At 41.6% G+C, this 19885-nt stretch overlaps 1 protein-coding gene across 11 annotated transcripts in view; it reads left to right on the top strand.

The window, feature by feature from the left end:
- Window positions 1–19885, top strand: part of kirrel3b (kirre like nephrin family adhesion molecule 3b) — a 188779-nt gene that overhangs the window by 140514 nt on the left and 28380 nt on the right. For all 11 annotated transcript variants that reach the window (XM_049576341.1, XM_049576342.1, XM_049576348.1 and 8 more), the window contains 2 exons: window positions 1132–1282; window positions 12262–12367. In XM_049576341.1, the coding sequence (XP_049432298.1) occupies window positions 1132–1282; window positions 12262–12367 (257 nt within the window). The remainder of the gene's footprint in view (window positions 1–1131; window positions 1283–12261; window positions 12368–19885) is intronic.

The following is a 19885-nucleotide window of genomic DNA, read 5'->3' on the forward strand; positions in this document are numbered from 1 at the left end:
AGTGAACCTATTGTATGTAAGTAAATGGCCATAACATTTGGAAAAGTATAGGTTTGCAGACTGAAATTTCGTATAGACGTTGAGGTGTGACATGAATATTTTTGTTGCTGTGTGGTTTGCTATTAGAATCTAAGTAAAGGAAATATCCATGAACAATCCATACATGTGTGAGGCTAATCCAAAGGTAGCAGTGCAGTAAAGCAAGCCCACTGTGAGCTCCCTCTGGTCAACACAGCAGTTCTGCTTCTATGTTAAGAAAATGTTTGATGTACTTCGCTATAGCAGGGCCCTCTTTTCTTCAAAGACACAAAGCAACAGTGAGCCTCCTCTAAAGAGATGGCAAGGAAATGCATCTTGACTTTGTGGCTGACCACACTGTGCCCCGTTGCCCACGCAATTTGTTCTAGTCAGTGACTTTGTTCTGCCCCGCACTGGTTAACATAGACTCCCGGAGCCCTCCCCAGAGCGTTTTGGGGAGAGTGAGAGCTACTGAGCGCTACCAACCGATTCCAGATGGCTTCCACAATGTAGGGCTCAGAGGATGAGCGCTGAAAAGAAGATTGATTTCCTTTGTGGAGTATGACAAGCCATGCACTAGAGCGCAGCTCTCCAGACACACAAAAGAGGCTCAAAAAACATATTTCTACTTTTTTATTTTTTCATTTCAATCAGCTTTGCAGTAAAACTACAGGCTGGAGCGTTGTGAGGGTTTGCCTGTGGTCTCCCAAGGGACAAGATGTGTGTATTCATGACATGCTGCTGTTTTGTTGGGGGTTTTTTCTGTTGTTGTTCCACTTTTATACCTCCTCCATCAAAACTTATCTGGTGAACCGTTTGTTCTTTCTGTTTGTATATCATTTAAACTGTTAGGACTAAACTAGGATCCCAGCTTCATTTTGAGCCAGTGACGATACAATCAAATATGTCTCTGACTTGACTTTTTTACCACCCAAAATCACAACAACTGGAGATTCTGTTTATTAATTATAAAAAATTAAATATTAAAGTATGGCGATCCATCAGACCAACCAACCAACCACATGGCGTCGATTTAGAGGCCTGAAACATTTCATCTGCAATTATCAGCGCCGTCACTTTTAACTTTCCTTAACTTTGCTTCACTCTTTGCAGACCTTGCTCCGGGATGGCAGGAGAGAGAGCACCGTGAGCACGCTCTACCTATCGCCTTCCAACATCGAGACGGGTCAGCAGATCATCTGCAAGGCCTCCAACAAGGCCATCCCCAATGGCAAGGAGACCAGTGTCACAATTGACATCCAACGTAAGCATACCACTTCTCCCTTTCCGTCTCCCTTTTTATTGCTTTCACTGTCTCCCCCTTCACTTTTACGCTTTCTTGTTTAAGTTATTGTTTTTTGAAGTCCCTTGGTTAGCGATCAGTGCAGATGGGGGGAAAAACTCTTTGTGTGACATGCATTGCTCAGTATTTGAGGTATTTCTCACATGTAGAGGCGTGAAACTGTCTGACAGGCATACGTGACTAACACACTGTAAACATCTAGGATTCATTTTAGGCTCTGATGGATATTTATAATTGGTTTCCATTTTGCTTTCATACCATGTAGGTGGGTGGATGGATTGATGATGCATCACTTTTTCCTTTTTTCTTTCGTTTTTTTTTTTAATGAAATATCAAAAGGAGCTGTCCATCTGAAATGAATGGGACTGTCTTTTTTGGTCCAGCTACCTGCCTGCTGTGGCGCTATGCACACTGTCTCCACCTCTTTTATTTCCTTGCTCATGCCATCAATCTTTTCGATGAGAGCATGCACAATTCCCCTCTAAAATAGGCAAAGTAAGCCCAGCGTGTAAAACACATTCAGCCTCAATTGTCAGGGAATCTTTTTTCGATCAAGAACCGTTCACAGTAAGAGAGGGGCTTTGAACAAAGGGATTTTGCATCACTCTCGGCCCCTTCAACACCATTAAGTATGACTAATAAAGCAGAAAATGCTATTTAGAGAGGCAATATGACTGACGGCTCCATTCTTTTCATTATGTGCACCACAAGAGGCAAGCATGGCAAGAGCGGGCACGGCACGATCAGGCCAACTCAGGCGCGGGAGTAAAAATGATTAACAGTTGTTAGTGTTTGCAACCCTTGCAGTTTGTCCTCGTCATTCTTTTTTTGTCATGCAGTCAGAGAGGGAAGTCTGCCCACATGTAAACTGATTTGTCACCATGTATAATGATGTGTCTGTGATAAATGCTCGCCATCATAGCATCATCCTCGCTTCTGAATGTATGATTTAACCCTGAAAAATGAGTGCAGCAGATTTCTAATTAGCATTCCAAAATGTGCTCTTTACACAATTAAAGCTCCCGACAACATTTTTCACAGTGTGAGATCAAACTGAGCGACAGCAGAGACTAATTGTCGAGATTCAAAAAGTCTCCCACAAGGCTTAGCCTCTTGTTTCCCTCCCTCCTTCTCACTCCCCCACCCACTTCCTCAGACTTGACAGGTAAAGTGTTCAGCACAGTTCAGCAGAGCCTCCGGAGTTTGTGCGAAGAACCACTTTCAAATTAAGCTTCTCCTGAAATGAAACGAGCTGTAATTGAACTTTGATTCATTCGTGTTGGGCATCAATTTGCTTAATTTCAGTGCTGCCTAATTCGATTACAAGGTTCTTGGCTCAACAAAAGAATCTGAAATACTTCATGTTTTTTTTTTCTTTTACAAAAATAAAACAAAATACAAATTATGATGTAGATGTAAACCATATCTTGACAACACAGATTTATTTAAGTATTCTGCAGCCAGTGGTGGAAGAAGAAGTCCTCAGATCTTTTACTTAAAGGAGAGATCTGGTATTTTGCACTTTGAGCCCCATGTCTGGGTTGTTTATGATGAAATAGAGTGATTAAGACCAAAATAGTGATGATTGCTCATTTTCAGAGAATTTGGCTTTCCCCTGCCTGGCTTAACACTGCTGCCTATGGCCATGTGTGAACCTGTCCTAAAACCACCCTAAACTTTTGTTTTCAAAGCCATGAAACTCATAGCGAACTCATCTCGATTGTGGAACTATTTTTCAGCTGCCTCACACCCGTGTGTAAACTTCCGCTTGATCGTTCCTTTGACCCTGAAGCATTAAACACTCCAGCCCACTAGATGGCAATAATGCTCCTTTACGTGGGTGTCGCCAACCAGCAGGAAACCATTGCAGTGTATTGGAACACAGAAAAGAAGCAGAAGAAGGTTGCTGTTGTGTTCAAAGGCATCGTACTGCGACGGATGTTTACAAGCGAGTAATCCATTGTGCAGTTGTTTAAACTTATTACAAAACTTTTTCATTCGTTCTCGTTCTTCCTCTAGGAGCGCACACAGCACTGTCGAGCCGGCACTTTCGCTGAGCTAAAAGACTACAATGACTACAACCTTGTCGTAAACAACCCCGTTTCTGTTTCCGGTGGTGGATTACTACCAACGGACAATGAGGCTTCCTATAGAAAACCAATAGGGTAGACAAAATGTCAAACAAATTATCACGGAAACCACAGTTTGCTACAATTTTTATGTCAGAACATTAACGAACACCACTGACCACTCGGTGAATTTCACGGCTTTGAAAACAAACATTTAGGGTGGTTATAGGACAGGTTCACACATGGCCATAGGCAGCAGTTTTCTCCAAAAATGAGCAATTGTCACTATTTTGGTCTTAGCCACTCTATTTCATCATAAACAACTCAGAAATGGGGCTCAAAGTGCAAAATACCGGACTCCTCCTTAAAGTAAAAGCAGTAATACCACAGTCTTAAAATACTCAGTTACAAGCCAAAGCCCTGCATTCAAACTTCTACTTGTGTAAAAGTTTAAAAGTATTGGCATCAAAATATACTCAAAATAAAAAGCAGAACTACTTAATATGCGGAACAGCCCTTTTCAGAATAATACACATTAGAATATTGGATTATAGTGACTGATGCATTAATGTGTTCATCACTTTAATGTTGCAGCTGGTAAGAGGGGAGCTCAATTAGAATTAATCTGTAATAACACATCCTCATTTATTACTTGATTTACATTTTGTATTAATAATCTGAATCTGTGAAGTAACTAATGTTGTCAAGTAAATGTAGTGGAGTAAAGTGTACTATATTTCCCTCTGAGATGTAAAATAGAGGTATAAAGTAGCACAATATGGACACATGTAAGTCAAAGTACCTCAAAATTGTTCTCAAGCACAATACTTGAGTAAATGTACTTAGTTACACTCCACCACTGCATGCAGCTGACACACATGCCTACTGTAACAACATGAGCTTATGCATTCAGCTCTCAGTTGCATTTTATAAATTGTGTCTTGTAAAGGTTTACAGAGATGAGCTAATATTGTGAGGAAGTGGTATTGTGGGGTTAACCTCCTTCTTTTGACACCACAAGGGTCTGGATAGGTCTGGCCTGTGTGATTGCTCCTCTGCAGAGGACAGCAGGACAACCAAGTGGTAAATATTAATGGGGAGCTGCTGTTGTCACACTGAGAAGGCAGAGCCCAAAAGCCGTGTCCTAATTCAATGGCTGGATCCCCCAAAGGATGCAGCAAACAGGGGTGAGTCCTTAAAGGATCTGAGAGCCAGGCTGAACCAAATCAGACGGGCTAGATAATTCAATAATGTCCTCAGAATTTCGTACAACATGGGCATATTTGGAGAAGATATTTTTGAAATGGATGAGGCTTTGTTTGCCTCTACCGACACATTTGGTCTAGAAATGCAGACTTTGGAGGATCCAGAGTCCCAAATGGGACACAGTCAGCTGTGAGCAAGGATTAGTCTAGACACAGCACAGACTCACATACTCTCAAATGAGCGAACACCTGCACAGGACAACACACAGCACAGGGGAGACAGATGAGAGAAACGACTGGGCGCATGCACAAATCAAACACACAGCAGAATATGCTTTCCTCAAATCTTCCCCCAACCAAATATTCCCTTGCCCTGATAACTCTGCAGCCAAAAACACTGATATAAAGATCCTTTTGTACTTGCAAATGTTCACGGCTTTCTTGGAAGACTTGATTTTCATATTTTCATTATTCAGTTATCTAGTTTAGAAAAACAACGCAACTTCATTATCCAAACACCAAAAACCTTGACCCGGTATTGTCATAGCTGTCAACAAAATACATTCCTCCAAAAACTAATTATCAGAATCTGTGGCAACATTACTGGTGCCAGCTACTCAAAAAGGGAACGTGTTCATCTATTTGCTCCTCATGCACTGGTGATAATAATAGAATAAGAAGCAAAGACAAGTCCTAATATTGTACAGAGTCAGAGACCACTGCCAGGCAGGAGAACGGTGCCAAACAGGGGAGCATGTGTTAGTTTTTTGGAGCAACAGGAAACAGAACTCTATTTCTTCTGCCCACTATACCATTCTCTCAGTGAGCCTTTCTCAAAGGAGGTGAAAACCATCATCCTACCTATCAAGGCAACGGTTCCTCCAGGCTCTCCATGTCAGCTTGTGAAATAAATGTAACACTTGACCATCTCTTCTTTAGAATTGTACCCAGTGTTCCCTCTGTTCTACAACAAGAAGCAGTCACCAGTCAGGATTTAACAGTACTGCTTCATAATTGTCGGCAGTGTGTAATGCCTTTAGAAAGGTTACCTGGTAGCAGGGCCAGCACTGATATAGAATATGTTCAGCATAAAATGGTCCTTGTCAAGTTGTATATCATCAAACATTACCAGGTTTACATGGGGCTGTCGCGATGACCAGGTCGTTGTTTTGCAAGTCACGTAAGTCAAGTAAGTCTCAAGTCGCTGCACTCAAGTCCTAAGTCAAATCCCAAGTCCTAAACTTTGCTTTATTGTTTTGTTTGTTTTAATTTATTTATTTATTTATTTATTTATTTGCAGTCATCTGTCAAAACAAGTTTGGTTGTTTAAAGGCTTTTTTTAAATTTTTTTTATTTTTTTTTGACCACCACATAATTTTTGTACGCAAACAACATTATTAATTGTTTAATTCTTTCCAAATATTAAGTAAGGTAATGTTAGCGCTTCATGGTTTTGTCCTCCGACACAATTGTGCTGACTTTCTGGGCATGGATAATGTTAACATTAGTTGATTCTGGAAATGAAGGGAAATGAAATGATTCATGGCATATTTTTTTATCACTGAAAATAAATTAAATCACTTACTTTTTAGTATTTGGGCTTCAATTTAAAAGCGTCAACTCCAAGTGAAGCCGCAAGTAATTGGTATTAAGGTCCAAGTCAAGTTGCAGGTCTTTTTTGATTTGGTCAAGTCGAGTCTAAAGTCATCAAATTTCTGACTCTAGCCTAACTCGAGTCCAAGTCATGTGACTCTAGCTCACACCTCTGCATTAAAGTCTATTTGGGTGCTACTTCTTTTATGGTAAACTTGTCCCTAATGCCCTTCACGTTCATGCATTCATAATCAAAATGTAGATGTTTTCATATACTTAGCATACATCTGTGAATGATACTGTAGTTTGGTCACTAGAAAAAGCCCTGCAGAAATGTAATGCTGTGTAGTACTGGCATGTTTTGTTGCTATGCACATACTGTTTGTTGTGTGCACAACAAAATGCTCACATATATATATATATACTTTATACATAAATAGTTATACCAAACATGAGTAATTATCATCCACATATTAAGAGCTATCAAACTCATTTGCCATTTGCAAGAGATAATGACTAAATTTAGTTTAATGCAAATTCGTTAATTAATTCATATATTGTGTTGTTTTCGTAGCTACTCAAAAAAAAGAGCAGTTTCAGTCTTTGAGGGGAAAAAAAGAACAAATAATAAAGATATATATATTGTTCTTTTTTTTTTGTTTCTTGCCAATTTTTTCTGAGAGTTCTCCCACGCATATAAAAACAGTCTTAATTGGTTGCTATGCTTAGTGCATAAATAAACTCCTTTTTTTGTTCCTTTGCATGTTGTGCATCAGTGTTTTACAAGTCCTGCTGCAATGTGCACGAGTCCTTAATGTCAGTCTCTGGTGAACCATTGCTATTAGTCTAAGTGGGACCCTGGTGAGAGCCGGATGCAGTATGTCAGTGATGAGGCTGGAGTGCACACCATCACTCCTCCATTCCTTCCAAGATCTCATTGAGTTAAATTATAACTTGCTGGCCTGAGAGTCCCTTTGATCTTTGGGTAGAGCTTTTACCCCATTTTTGGTGACAGGGTGTGAAGTCAAAAGTTTGAGAGTGGACCTAAGTACACTCATGCCTACTTGTCTAAGTTCAATTTGCCTTCCTAAAATTTAATACTTAGAAATGATATCAAAGTATACAGTCTTGTGAATGTGTTGACAATCATATCAGCTTCGCCTTAATTACCACTAAGAAATTATGAGTTGACAGGTAGCTGCTATCGACTACAGAGATAATGCCTTGCAAATATTTCCCTGACATTTTGACATCTGGCTCTGTGTTGAAGATTAGATTCATATTGATGCTCTGATGTGACTCTCAGTAAGGCAGCAAAAGTAAATGTCCCCAGATGGTTGTGTATTCCCTGAAACTGTGGATACTGAGCGTTTACTCTCTCTGAATAAAGGCTGGTATTTTCCATCGCATGTCTCCTTGTGTGCAAGTCCCAATATTTAGAATTAATAGTCTAATTTATTTTCCTTCCCAGAGCTTTCTAATTGACCGTATTAGTGAGATAATATTAATGGCAACAAAAGTAATTAAAATCTTCTCAGTCTGTGTGCCCCTTCTCAACATTTCGTATTCCGCTCACCTCTAAGCCTAGGTGCCCTTTTTCACTCTCCGTTCCATCCTTATAGAAATCCAAATGAGAGCAATCTAAACACAACCCGGCACACTGCTCTACAGCTTAAACCAGCCTAAAATCCAATGCATTTCACTACGGTATTTTCTTTTATCATGACTTTAATGCTCATGATTTACATCCACCTCAGCATTTTCATTCCCACAGAAGTTCATACAGAGTTATCTGACCAAGGGTTGGACAAATTAGCATCTAAATACAGTATGTACTGGTGATGTTGCCAAAATGAGAGGGATTTAGAGCCAACAGAGGTGATTCAGAACCCTGGATAGACTGCTGACTTCGGTTGTCCATACCAGTCCATTAGCAGACTGTAATTATTTGATAGCGGAGGGGTGGCTACCCCCTGATGCTGTTTTCTCCAGCAGCATGACTTAACTTGCATTATGCCCTTTACTCTTTAATCACTAAACTCCGCTACCCCCCGGCATAAAACCACTGCGGTGAAATATGATTCTGATGCCACAGTTTCATGTCCCGCTGAATCCACACAACTTAAAATATTCCTCAAATATAGTCCAGCTGCATATCTGCACAGCATTGCCCCACATAGAAGCCCGCTTTCAAACACGTAGTGGGAAATGAATGCGCCGGGGACGAGCAAAGCCAAGGTTCTCCGTGTGTTTGCATTGCAAACAAGCTGAGCCATGTGGGGGGAAAATGAATGCCATTTGTTGAGACTAATTAATAAAGAACATGCAGATGTGCAATTGGGGAGGATTTGTTTTTGGTAGCAGCTACATGCTCTCCCTGCTTAATCAAGCAGATAATGGCAAATTCATCTGAAGGCAGATGACAGAATTAGAAACTGAGAGAAAAAGAGTGTAAGGATAAGGGTGCATGAGTTGTTTTTTTTAACATTAGATGAATCTCTTATTATGTTGCAATGCTGACACCACACGTCCAGTGTCCTGAAGATCTCTCTGATGCTCTAAACAAAGCTTTGACTACCATCCTTTGATTTGATCACTTAAGCTGCTGTTTGAAAAGCAGAACATCTGCCTTCATTAGACTGAGTAAATTCCTCACTGTTCTACGGTTGAGTATCTCATGATCAATATGCTGGACCTCAGGTTCTCAGTCAGTCTGTTCTCCCCTCAAGTATTCCACTCAGCCAACCATATGACAGTGTGCCCATATTGCTAAGGCTATAAGCCACAAGCGGATGGCCCACAAACAGCTTCCCCATCCTTCAGAGGCAGCCGACATTCCTGGAGTTTGAGGCTGGTCCTACTGGAGAACAGCTGTCTACAGTGACCCGGAGAGATTGGAAATTGAGCTTTAAGAAAGGGAAAAAAACAATTTATGTTGGCACTATCTCCAGGAAACAGAGAGAAGTTGGAAGATTGTTCCAAAAACACCATCTGGTCTCCACTTTGAACTAACCGATCAAAAGCTGTCGGCCAACCACAACACCACCCCCCCCCCCCTTCATCCTGTTGTTTTCACTGGAGCTCCGATCAGTCCTACTATCCCCATTTCCCTCTATTCATCCATCCCTCCTCCTCTCGGTCCCTCGCTACTACTCTCTTGACGAATCAGAGGAATTAACAATCTTGCATATTGATGCGCTGTTGCGTGATGCCTCAGATGCACTCGCTCAGCAGCTCATGCATTTATACATCAAAGTGGCAAATGGACTTCTTTATTAAGTAGATGTCAAATCTGAAGGGTCAAAGGTGAGAGAAACGACAGTCCCGGTTTTACACCCAAGGCCTTTGCTGGCAGACTTTTGACAGCTGTTGCTCCCAGGGCTGTCTTTGCTTGTGGTTCTTCGGGGAGATACAACTATCCAACAAATTGCTCATCTGACTTAGAAATAGATGTAAAGTCGTCATGACATTACCCCTCGCTGAGTGAGATTGAGGTCTTTTTTAAGGGATGGTCGTTTTTTAAGCCTCAGTCATTTGAAAAGAGCAATAATTAGTAGCCGGATTGACAGTAACGAGCATTTGTGTTCTTAGAAGTCTTTTGGCGGGAAGACCAGAGAAAAAGGTTGGCATGATTGAAAAGTACAGTGTAGGAACACCTTTAGTGAAGACAGCTTGTGAATTAGCTTCTACAATTAGCTTTCACGCATACACTGTGTCTATTAGCACAGGCACCACCTCCAGATTTCCCTCCCTCTCTTCTTATGTCTGTTTCTCTCTGTACTCTCCAGCTTTTTTAGCTGGATTTTATTACCAGCTCCACCACTACCACATCTGTCATTTTGCCCCTGAGGTTCCCTCTGCCCATATTTTTGTCCGTGCAATTAACCGCTTGCGACGCTGAAAACACCTACTGGGCAGCTAACACTGCTGCTCAAGGCATGGATAGGTTTCCTGTTTTATTATAACACACACCCACATGCCCTTTCATATGCACACAAGCCCCCCCTTAAACATGTGCCTACACATGCAAATACAGACACACACAGATGGCTGCTCGGTACCTGGAGAGACTAGCTGGTTCACTGCGGCCTTCAGTCTTCCAGGATCCACAGTGTTGTTGTTTTCTTTACTGGCCTGGGGAGAACTGGCACAGGTGGAGCTCACGGATTTGAAAGTGGCAGGGTGGTTGGTGGGGGTGGGGGATGGAGGGGGGCAACTGTCTAGGAGGGAAATAAGGCTCCTGATGGGGAATTTGGTGTGTGCGAGCAGGGAGGAATACGGCACCTGGACCACCCCCCTCTCTAGGGCTTTGTGGCAGCTGAGCCAGCCCAGAGCATCTGCACAGCCACAGGGTAAAAAGCAGTTTTCCTACACTTCATGCCCACACACACAGAGAATCTCTCTCCATAACTATACACAGGGTTGTTTGGCTTCATTACAGCGGTGTTTGTGTGCTTCTTTAATTCTGTATGAATCTCTGTGCCCACCACTGCTATTCATCCAAATCCAAACACAGTCCCTAGTTAGTACATTAGTATTATTGAACACAGAGCGCATAGACTAAGTACACCTTTGAAACAGATGGCTGCATCGGCATCAAACCCAGAACCAGCTCTCTCCCTATGTGTCTAATCTGCTGTCCATGATGCTTTACCAGTATGCCACTGGTGCTGCAAATGACACACGGCTGTGGAGCTGTGGTGGTTTAGTCTGAGATAGTGGCACCACAGAAAACAGTTTGTCCTCTCAGTGTTAGTCAATGAAAATACTACAGGCTGTTTTACATGCATGTCCTGAATATGACATGAGACAAGTGTATTAGCCAGTAGTGTGCAAACATTTTTAACATTAAAATAAGATGGAAAAATGCACGGCCATGAAGCACCATGTGCTGGACAACATTTAGTTTCCCTGACAGCGAACTCACAGTGACACAATGTGAATTGTTCTAACAGGGAACACTCCATCCATCTGATTCTTCATTAACATTAGAAATACATTAAAAAAAACAACTGATGGTGAGCTGTAGGTCGGTTTGATCAGTTTCCCCCATCTGCATTTAAAGCTCTCAACAATATAAACCCAGCCTCCTTTTAGAAACACGGACACATAGCTTCACCTACTTGAAATTCATTCTCCGAGTCTGTTGGGTAAATAGCTGTTTGTTTCACATGGGACGGGATTGATATGGAAATTAACACGTATCTTCAAAAAGAATCCCACCTTTGTCAATTAGGATAAATTAAGCTGTTTATTAGATTTGCATAATCTGTATGCTTGTTATTCTAAGAACTGTTTTAATTGTACTGTATCACCGAGGTTGTTCGTTGTTTTAATTGCGGGGAATTGCACTATGGACTATTCACTGTTTTCAAATTGCCGTTTACTGAAACTCATTATCAAGTCAAGTTTGCCTTTGATTCGCTCCTTATAACGTCGCTAATGAATATATGAGGATAAAAATAGCATGTTCTTTCCCACACCTGTGAAATACACTACAGTGTTGTTTAGCAGCTGGGCCTAGACCTCCTAGGTGGGTGGCAAGAAGATAACAAATAGGGCATCAAATTATTCAAGAGTAATTGCCTATTATTTGGGAGAAAATGCTGCCACAAACTGTGATAAGTTGTCACAACTGTTCTAAATGCTGCCACAGTGTGTGTTGTAAGATAATACGAATAAAGGGACTTTTTACCTTGTGGTTTTAAGTGGAGCATATTTACCTGCAATACTGTATGTGTGGTGCAGCTACATAAAAGGCTGCCAAATCAGTTTTAGGTCACAAAAAAAAACCATTTGGAAAATGTAGGTCCTCTGCATAAAACTGGGGATTTATTTAGCATGTCTGTGTTTTTCTTTTGTGGTTGCACATTTTCTAAACTATTCATAAGGTATCTATTTTGCCCGCTCTGCAAAATGTGTACTAATTTTCTGTCGGAAACTTATTTAGCCTGGGAAAAAGTCAACAACATGGTGTTTGTTGCTTGCATACAGTTCACTACAGGGTGTTTGAGGAGGCTGCCAGTTTGTAATTGGTTGTCTTTGTGTCTCTATGTTTTGTTTTGTGTTTTAGATCTCCCACTTGTCAATCTCTCAGTGGAGCCTCAGCCCGTTCTGGAAGGAAACCTTGTGAAGTTCCACTGCTCTGCAAAGGCCAACCCGCCTGTCACACTCTACAGGTGAGATCAGAAAAAGAAGTGTTTTGACTGCACATACACAAAAACCCTGTAATGTAAACCAGGAAGAAAAAGTTGGTACAATTAACTTTAAATGAGGTTTTCTCTAATCAATATTGCTGGTAGATAATGCGTGTTCACATTAAGCCAGATTTAACAAGTCATTATTGAAAGCATTAATCATTGCCAGACATCTTCTTATGATGCCATGACACCATTACATCTGCCCACACTTTGAAATGAAGAGTAGAAAAACAATGTTACACTGTCATACTGAATAATGAAAATACACCTCAGGAAAATCATTTGGGATAGCTTGTCATGTTCCACTGGGCTGCAGCAAAGCAATACAGGACTTTGTTGCATAGCTGCTTGCTTTGTGGTCATATCATCTCCCTTGAACATTAAATGTCCATCAGTGTGTTGGAGGAAAGCTGGAAACATAATGTGCATGACGTCTGATGAAGCTGTCAAGATTACAGCTTTTCTGAGATTGGGTTGTGCTCCACAGTATACAGAGGGAAGGAGGCAGGTTTACCCCCGGGGGTCTGCTGGTGTTTTTATGTGTGTGTGTGTGTGTGTGTGTGTGTGTGTGTGTGTGTGTGTGTTGTACAGTAGTGGTTGAATATGGCAGACAGTGCAAACTGCAAGTTTGAATTCAAGCTCATGCAGTTATCATTTTACTTCATGGTATTTTTATAATTTAACACCATGTACTTACAGGAAGTGAGCATCTGACCATTGCGCCACATTACGTTACATCAGATGCTCCCTGTCCCACTGAATCCATTAAATATTATGCAAACAAACCACTTACCTATCAGCTGTGTGCTCAGAGACATAACCACTGAAAAGATGGCTAAACACATACCTCCTCATTATTCATATTCACAACAATACTAGGTGGTACGGTGGTGCAGTGGTTGGCATTGTTGCCTCACAGGGGGGTTCAAACTCAAGGTGGGGGACCCTTCTTTGTGGAGTTTGCATGTTCTCCCCATGTCAGCGTGGGTTTTCTCCAGGTACTCCGGCTTCCTCCCACAGTCCAAAGACATGCAGGTTAACTGGTGACTCTAAATTGTCCGTAGGTGTGAATGTGAGTGTGAATGGTTGTCTGTCTCTATGTGTCAGCCCTGTGATAGTCTGGCGACCTGTCCAGGGTGTATGCTGCCTCTTGCCAAACATCAGCTGGGATAGGCTCCATAAAGATAACTCCTCATCCTCATTTTAACCTTGTAAATCAGTCATTCCTCATCCATTGTGGCACTTTCAACACGAGTGGAAGAACTAAAATACAAATGGCGTGTCCAACAAAAGTTTAGCTCAAACAACACCCGGCGTCGTGCTGCGTCACTCACAGTTAGGACATTCTAACAGAGAACAATGCAATCAACTGGTTTAGTTACTGATGCTCACTTGCATCACATCCAGTTAGGACACAGTGAAATTTACTCAAATGTCCCAAAGATGATTTTACAAGAAAAGATCCATTGTGAGAAGGGATAGAAACAAAGATCTTGACTTTTTCATAAGACATCATTCATCTTACCCGAACAAAATTTCAAAACTGACTCAGAGGAAGATTACAATATGACTCAAGAAGACAATTTACTGCAGTCAACAAAGCAGAGTTAACTAAGGAGGCAACAGACAAACTCCAGAGACAAAAGATACTTTATTCTGGTTAAAAAAATAAAACACATTAATTCATTCATTTCTGTAACTGCATGCTGGTGCTGTCACTGAGTGAGAAGCGGGGTACACCCTGGACAGTTCCCCAGACTATCACAGGTCTGACACATAGAGACAGACAACCATTCACACTCAAATTCACACCTGTTCACACTGACTGAGAGATCAGTCATTCCATCCCTGTTCAGTCTGATTAGTTGTTACTTTATTAGTTTGTTCAGTTTTACTTTGAATTGCAGCATCAAAGAATATAAAAAAACTACCGAGATATTTCAATGCTGTCTGAGTCCATTGTGCAAATAAAACACCTTTGCACCTTTCATAATAGTACATCAACAGATGGCTGCCCATTTCATGCTTCGGCTAACCTCACAGACTTTTTACAGTACATAAAAGTATCCAACAATACCTGGGATTATATTCAATAAAAGGGTTTTTTTATCGCCAAAGGATAACATTTGTTAAAAGCATTTTTTTTCCCCTACAGTATCACTGCTTAACACCTACATAAACAGTACCTACATTGGCTCCACATTGGCACTGTACATAAATGTTGCTCTGCAGAAGCATTCAACATGTACACAAGTCTTTTATTTTCTGGGCTTGTATTACAAAATATGTAATAATCCAAATCAAGTTCATCCAAAAAAAGAAAGAGAAAAAGGCAATAAAATAACCTAATAAATGTTGTAGAAAAAAACCCACCAACATCTCATTGCAGCAGTTTTATTAACCCTCATATATTCTGTTCCAAAACTGTGTAAAGCTGCATTCCTCTCACCCATTTCCTGCTTATTAAAGCTTATTGATAGGCACATTCTCAGTTGCACTTGTTAAAATCAATTTAGTTTTGTTTTTTTTACATCTGTAATTGTGATGAAACAACAGAATGGACAGTAATTATTCTCATGAAGTCTTACATGGCCCGCTAGAAGTGTAACACTCAAGTGATTTGTCAAGAGATGGTTTTCTGTGTGGGAGGTTTTAAAAACCTGGCGAAAAATAAATGGAATGAAATCGATAGCAAAGGGAATTGGCCGGCTCTGAATCTTGTAATGGTACTGGGAAATGAAATGGATGTACAACACACTCACAGGTGGCAAAACAGAGATGTAGCCTTTTTGATGGATTCTGCCCTTTGAGAAAGAAAAGGAGGAGGGAGGGCAGCGATATTGTGGAAAACAAGGTTTGTATTTGATTGTGTAGGTGCACAGCATAGACAGGACGTCTATTGCACCTGCAAAGGGATTTCACCTCTATTGTTACGAGACTGGATCAATGCTAGAATCAGACTTCTCCCCGGGGTATCAGGAGCTAAGATGCAATGGCAGTTCAGATGACTTTTTCTTTTAGTCTGACAAAATGCGGAGTGGAAAAAAGGTTGGAGGTTGAAGCTAAAAGAGACTAAAACTGCCAATTTCCCACTCTCCAATTTATTTTTCCCTTCTTGCTTTCTCTCTTTCACTTTCTCTCGGCTGCCTCGCTCTCTGTCATCAACACAATCCATTGTAGGATTGAATAATATCCACACAGACTAATAACTTTTGATACTTCAAGGTTATGCTCTCCACCAGTTCCCCGGTTTCATAGTCGCCCATTTAGATTTATCTGCAATTTACGTACACAAGCGCTTCAGGACTCCCCTGCACCATTGGAGTTCAAGACATGGTAGACTGGGGATTTTTGGGCCTCGTAATGCTTGCCTGAGAGGCTTTGACTCGGGAGAGCCCCCCACAAATTCCCCCTCTATAGAGCAATATCACACAGAAGAGCAGGAAGCTGGTCAAGCAGTGTGGGGCCATTTTTCAGTGCTAATACACTCTGTCTCCCCCAGATCAGATACGGCACAAGGACAGAGTAGTTCTTAGACGGATGGCCTCTTTTCCATCCCCGAGAGAGCCATCCATTCCCAATGTGCACTGCGCCACTTTGCCATCCTCCAATTCAATGGACACTTGAGACACAGACCCAGGATAGCGAGGGCACCAGTCAAAGGCTTGGCGCTTTCTGCTGCCTACAACCTCTCGTGATTGCCATCCCAATTCAATAAATCTGACTTTAAACGTGAAAATGGAAATAAGATATATTTCTACAGATACCTGAACTTTTGCCAGAACACAGCTCAAGGGGAGAGTAAAGAGGGAGGAAGTCAGAGGACAGGAGAGGAGTTGGCGTGGAGGCGGGGGTTGGAGGAGAAGATGAAAGTGGTGCTGAGTGTGAATGAGGTAAGAGTAATGGGCATGCGTTTCAGTCTGCACTCGGGGAATCAACACTCTCTAAGAGGAAAAGACGAGTGGATCGGAACATCTTCATTACTGTTTATAATAGGAGGAGGGCTAACTGGCATACATCACAATCACTCAACCACCCTCTGATGAAGACACAGAGGGTTTTCTCAGATCCAAACAAGAACCCACCAGAGAGAAGAGAAAGAATAACAAACAAAGCAAATCAGGTCCCTCGTCTGCACATACAGCTATGCACAGAGCGACAAAAAACAAAAAAAAAAAAAAAAAAACACCCATTGCATGGCACTGCAGCAGACAATATTCCAATCCTCCCCATACTTATGTTCTCAGTGTTGTTGCTGCTGCTGTGGATTGTTTGTTTACTTCTGACTGACACTAAAATCACCATAACTCTTTGCAAACCTTGAAGGTAGCTAATTGAAAAATGCCATTGGTTTTGGACAAGACTGCCAGCATTCTTATGCCTACTCTCGCAGCAGCCACTTAAAATGTGTGAAAGAAAATCATCTTATCTCATAGTGTTACTTATTTTAAAAAAGAAAAAAATGCAAGTGCCGAGGTGCAACACCTAAAATGTAATCGGCTCAGTAATTCACAGCACAATTGCAAAATTGTAAATTAAAGTGCACCATCTCTGCAAACATACAAATCAATGCGACAATAGCAAGTTGGAAATTACCTTGAAAAGTTCGGACTAAACATTTAAAGTCTGTAACACTGCTTAAAAGTTAAGGAAAGGAGATCCAAGAAGTCTGAAAGAAAGTCCTTGAATAACCCCAAAAGTTGGTTTTTCCTGTCTTTTTTAGGCTTCTCCCAACTCTCTGGAGCAATCCCGGCTTTCCTTTAGCTTTAATGGCGTAGTCTACATGACATGTCTTTCTTTTTAAATAGTACACACATATAAGTGTCTACCGACACTTAATCCTTGGCAGAACATAAGGTGGCTCTGTAATTTATGTCCATGTCAACATGACAGCAAGCTATAACTAAACCTGCATATTTATTTTATATTCCCCTGAGATTTCAGCAGTCATCACTTTCAATATGCATGTAAGGGAGAATGGAATGGCGCTGCACTGTGCTGTGCTTAACCATGCTGATAATAACTGTGGGGCCTGATTTACTGTGGGTCTTGATGCTGATGGCACAGATACCTGCCTAATTTAATTGTTACTGTTTTATTGCCTTAATCACATTCAGCGAATACAAAACTCTCCCCCTCTTCCACGTCTCCTTCATCCTCTGCTTCCATTAACGGCAGACCTGTTTATGTGTATAACAGCATTAGCTCATAGACCCGTATGCCCGCAAAAACACACACCTTTTATGCACATGTGCTTGCAGACACACACACAGACGCTCAAGCGTACAGGATTCACACCCTTTGTCTGAATCAAATCCCCGAATAGAATACAGCAGTGTAAAGTGAGTCAGCTATTGAGTAAGCTCGCACCGGCCCTTCTAACCTCCCAAAGGGAATGCAGGTGTTTGTGTTACCGTGGACCAGCTATGTTTAGACATGAGTCTTGGACATGGCCCAGCACACCAACAGAGCTGCCATGCTCCCTGCGGACGAAGCCATTCTGTCTCTGCTCCCACTAACACCGTCAAGGGCTCCCAAACCTGGCAGCCGCAACCTCCAGTCGGGAGCAGCCGGCTGCCCAAACATCTGTCCCTATTACAACTCCTTCAGTATGAGCTGGTAAAGTGTAGGTGGAATTCTGATACATATGCATCATCATTGTTGTCATCGTCATAGTGGTCATGTTTGTCAGAGCGTGCTCTCTTAAGGGCTCGTACACGTGCTGTGTTTTTGTGCCCTCAAATCTGTTGTTGTCAATGTGACGCCGTTGCTTTTGCAAGTATTCCCATAAGCCTGTTTTTCAGGCCCTGAGATAAACAAACTTCAACTTTTGGAATGCAGCACTGTGTATCGTGACGAGAAGCAACCAATCACAGTCGCCAAATATTTTTTTCTATCTTCTGTAAATATCAGTTAACGATAATTATGGAGGAGAAGCTCATTATTTTAATGCTAGGCTACCCAGAGCTTTACATTTGTACCACAGACAATATTTTAGACCTACACAATTAAAAACCAACTCCTGGAGAAAGATCAGCTCCAAACTCAGGATTTCTAGAAAGTGCACTGTGATATAATGCCAGTTGTAGTTGCTTAGCAATGTGAGGTGCAGCCTGCCTCCACGCCATTGACAGCTAGCACAGAGTAGGCACAAAAGTAGCACCTAGTGCCGGACCTCATGTTTTCCAGGTGGTAAAAGACGCAGCATGTGTCCCAGCTCTAAAGTTCCCTTTAGTAGCCGTTCCATCAACCCAGTCTCACTCCGAAGTTGTCGAAATCCGACACTCGGGCAGCAACTTCCGGTGTCAGACACTGACAAAAAAAGCCATATTTTCACGTAAGCATGATATACAGCGTCCAGCAGCATCAAGGGGAAACGCGGCAGGACAAGAATGAAAGTTAAGTTGCGAAAGTCCAAGTAGGGTGGATGGGAGCGGTGGTGGATGGGTCCAACAGCTACTGATTTTCACCTGGGTGGTTGGTGTTCGCTTCCCGTTACCGTGTTCTTTTTTCCTAAACCCAACCACGTGTGTGTTGGCAAAGCGTACCAAATGCAAACAGAACATTTCTTGTGAAAACGGAAGTGTATTTTGAAAAAGGACAATGCATGTAGCGGGCTGAAGTTGACATGGCGTCCCAGAGCGTCAACAACCAACACACCTTGCGTGTTGCATGTGGAAGTGGAAAGTCCACGACCGAACGTCAATATGTGACGAGGGGTTGTTTTGTCAGCTGCTGATTCCAAGAACAAGAAAGAACTTTGAAATTCGCCACCAGGGTCACTGGTATCACCATCTTCATCTTTTTTGTTGTCATCACTGTCGTCATCAGCATCATCACTCTTATCATGGTCCTCATCATCATTATCATTGTTGTCATTATACTAATCATCGTCATTATTGTCTGCACATGATTACCGCAAACGTCACCAGTAATTAATACCATCGTCCTCATCATGATCGTCTTTATCATCATCGTCATTTGAACAGCAGCAGAAACATTCATAATGATATTCATATTCACAGACACACTGCTACAATCGACAGTCATCTTCATTAACATAATGCTGTTCACATCCCTTTAATCTTTCAGTATGTAGCATACACAGGATTTCCTGTGCTAATATATTGGGGATATGATATTGAGACATTGCAGATGTAGAGTGTGTATATATTACTCTGTCTTGAGGCTATTTGGGTTGTGCATCTGTTCATGCTCACTGACACACACACAGACACTATATGAGAACTACTACGAGTTATGTAAAAGGGCAGACGGGCCAAAACACCATGCTGCCCTATTTTCAGCATTTTTGGAAACACAGGTGTTGTAGAGCTCTCGGCTGTATCCTTGTCACACAAGAACACAACTCTGAAAAGATCTACTGCCGGAAAAGAAAAGCACAAAACAATCCCATGAAGCCCAATTAGAATTCTGCTTCACTTCACTTACTGATTGAATGAGGTAATCTGTTCTCATTTAAATGATAGCATTTCA

The sequence above is a fragment of the Epinephelus fuscoguttatus genome, linkage group LG5 (assembly GCF_011397635.1).
Source record: "Epinephelus fuscoguttatus linkage group LG5, E.fuscoguttatus.final_Chr_v1".
NCBI lineage: Eukaryota > Metazoa > Chordata > Actinopteri > Perciformes > Serranidae > Epinephelus > Epinephelus fuscoguttatus.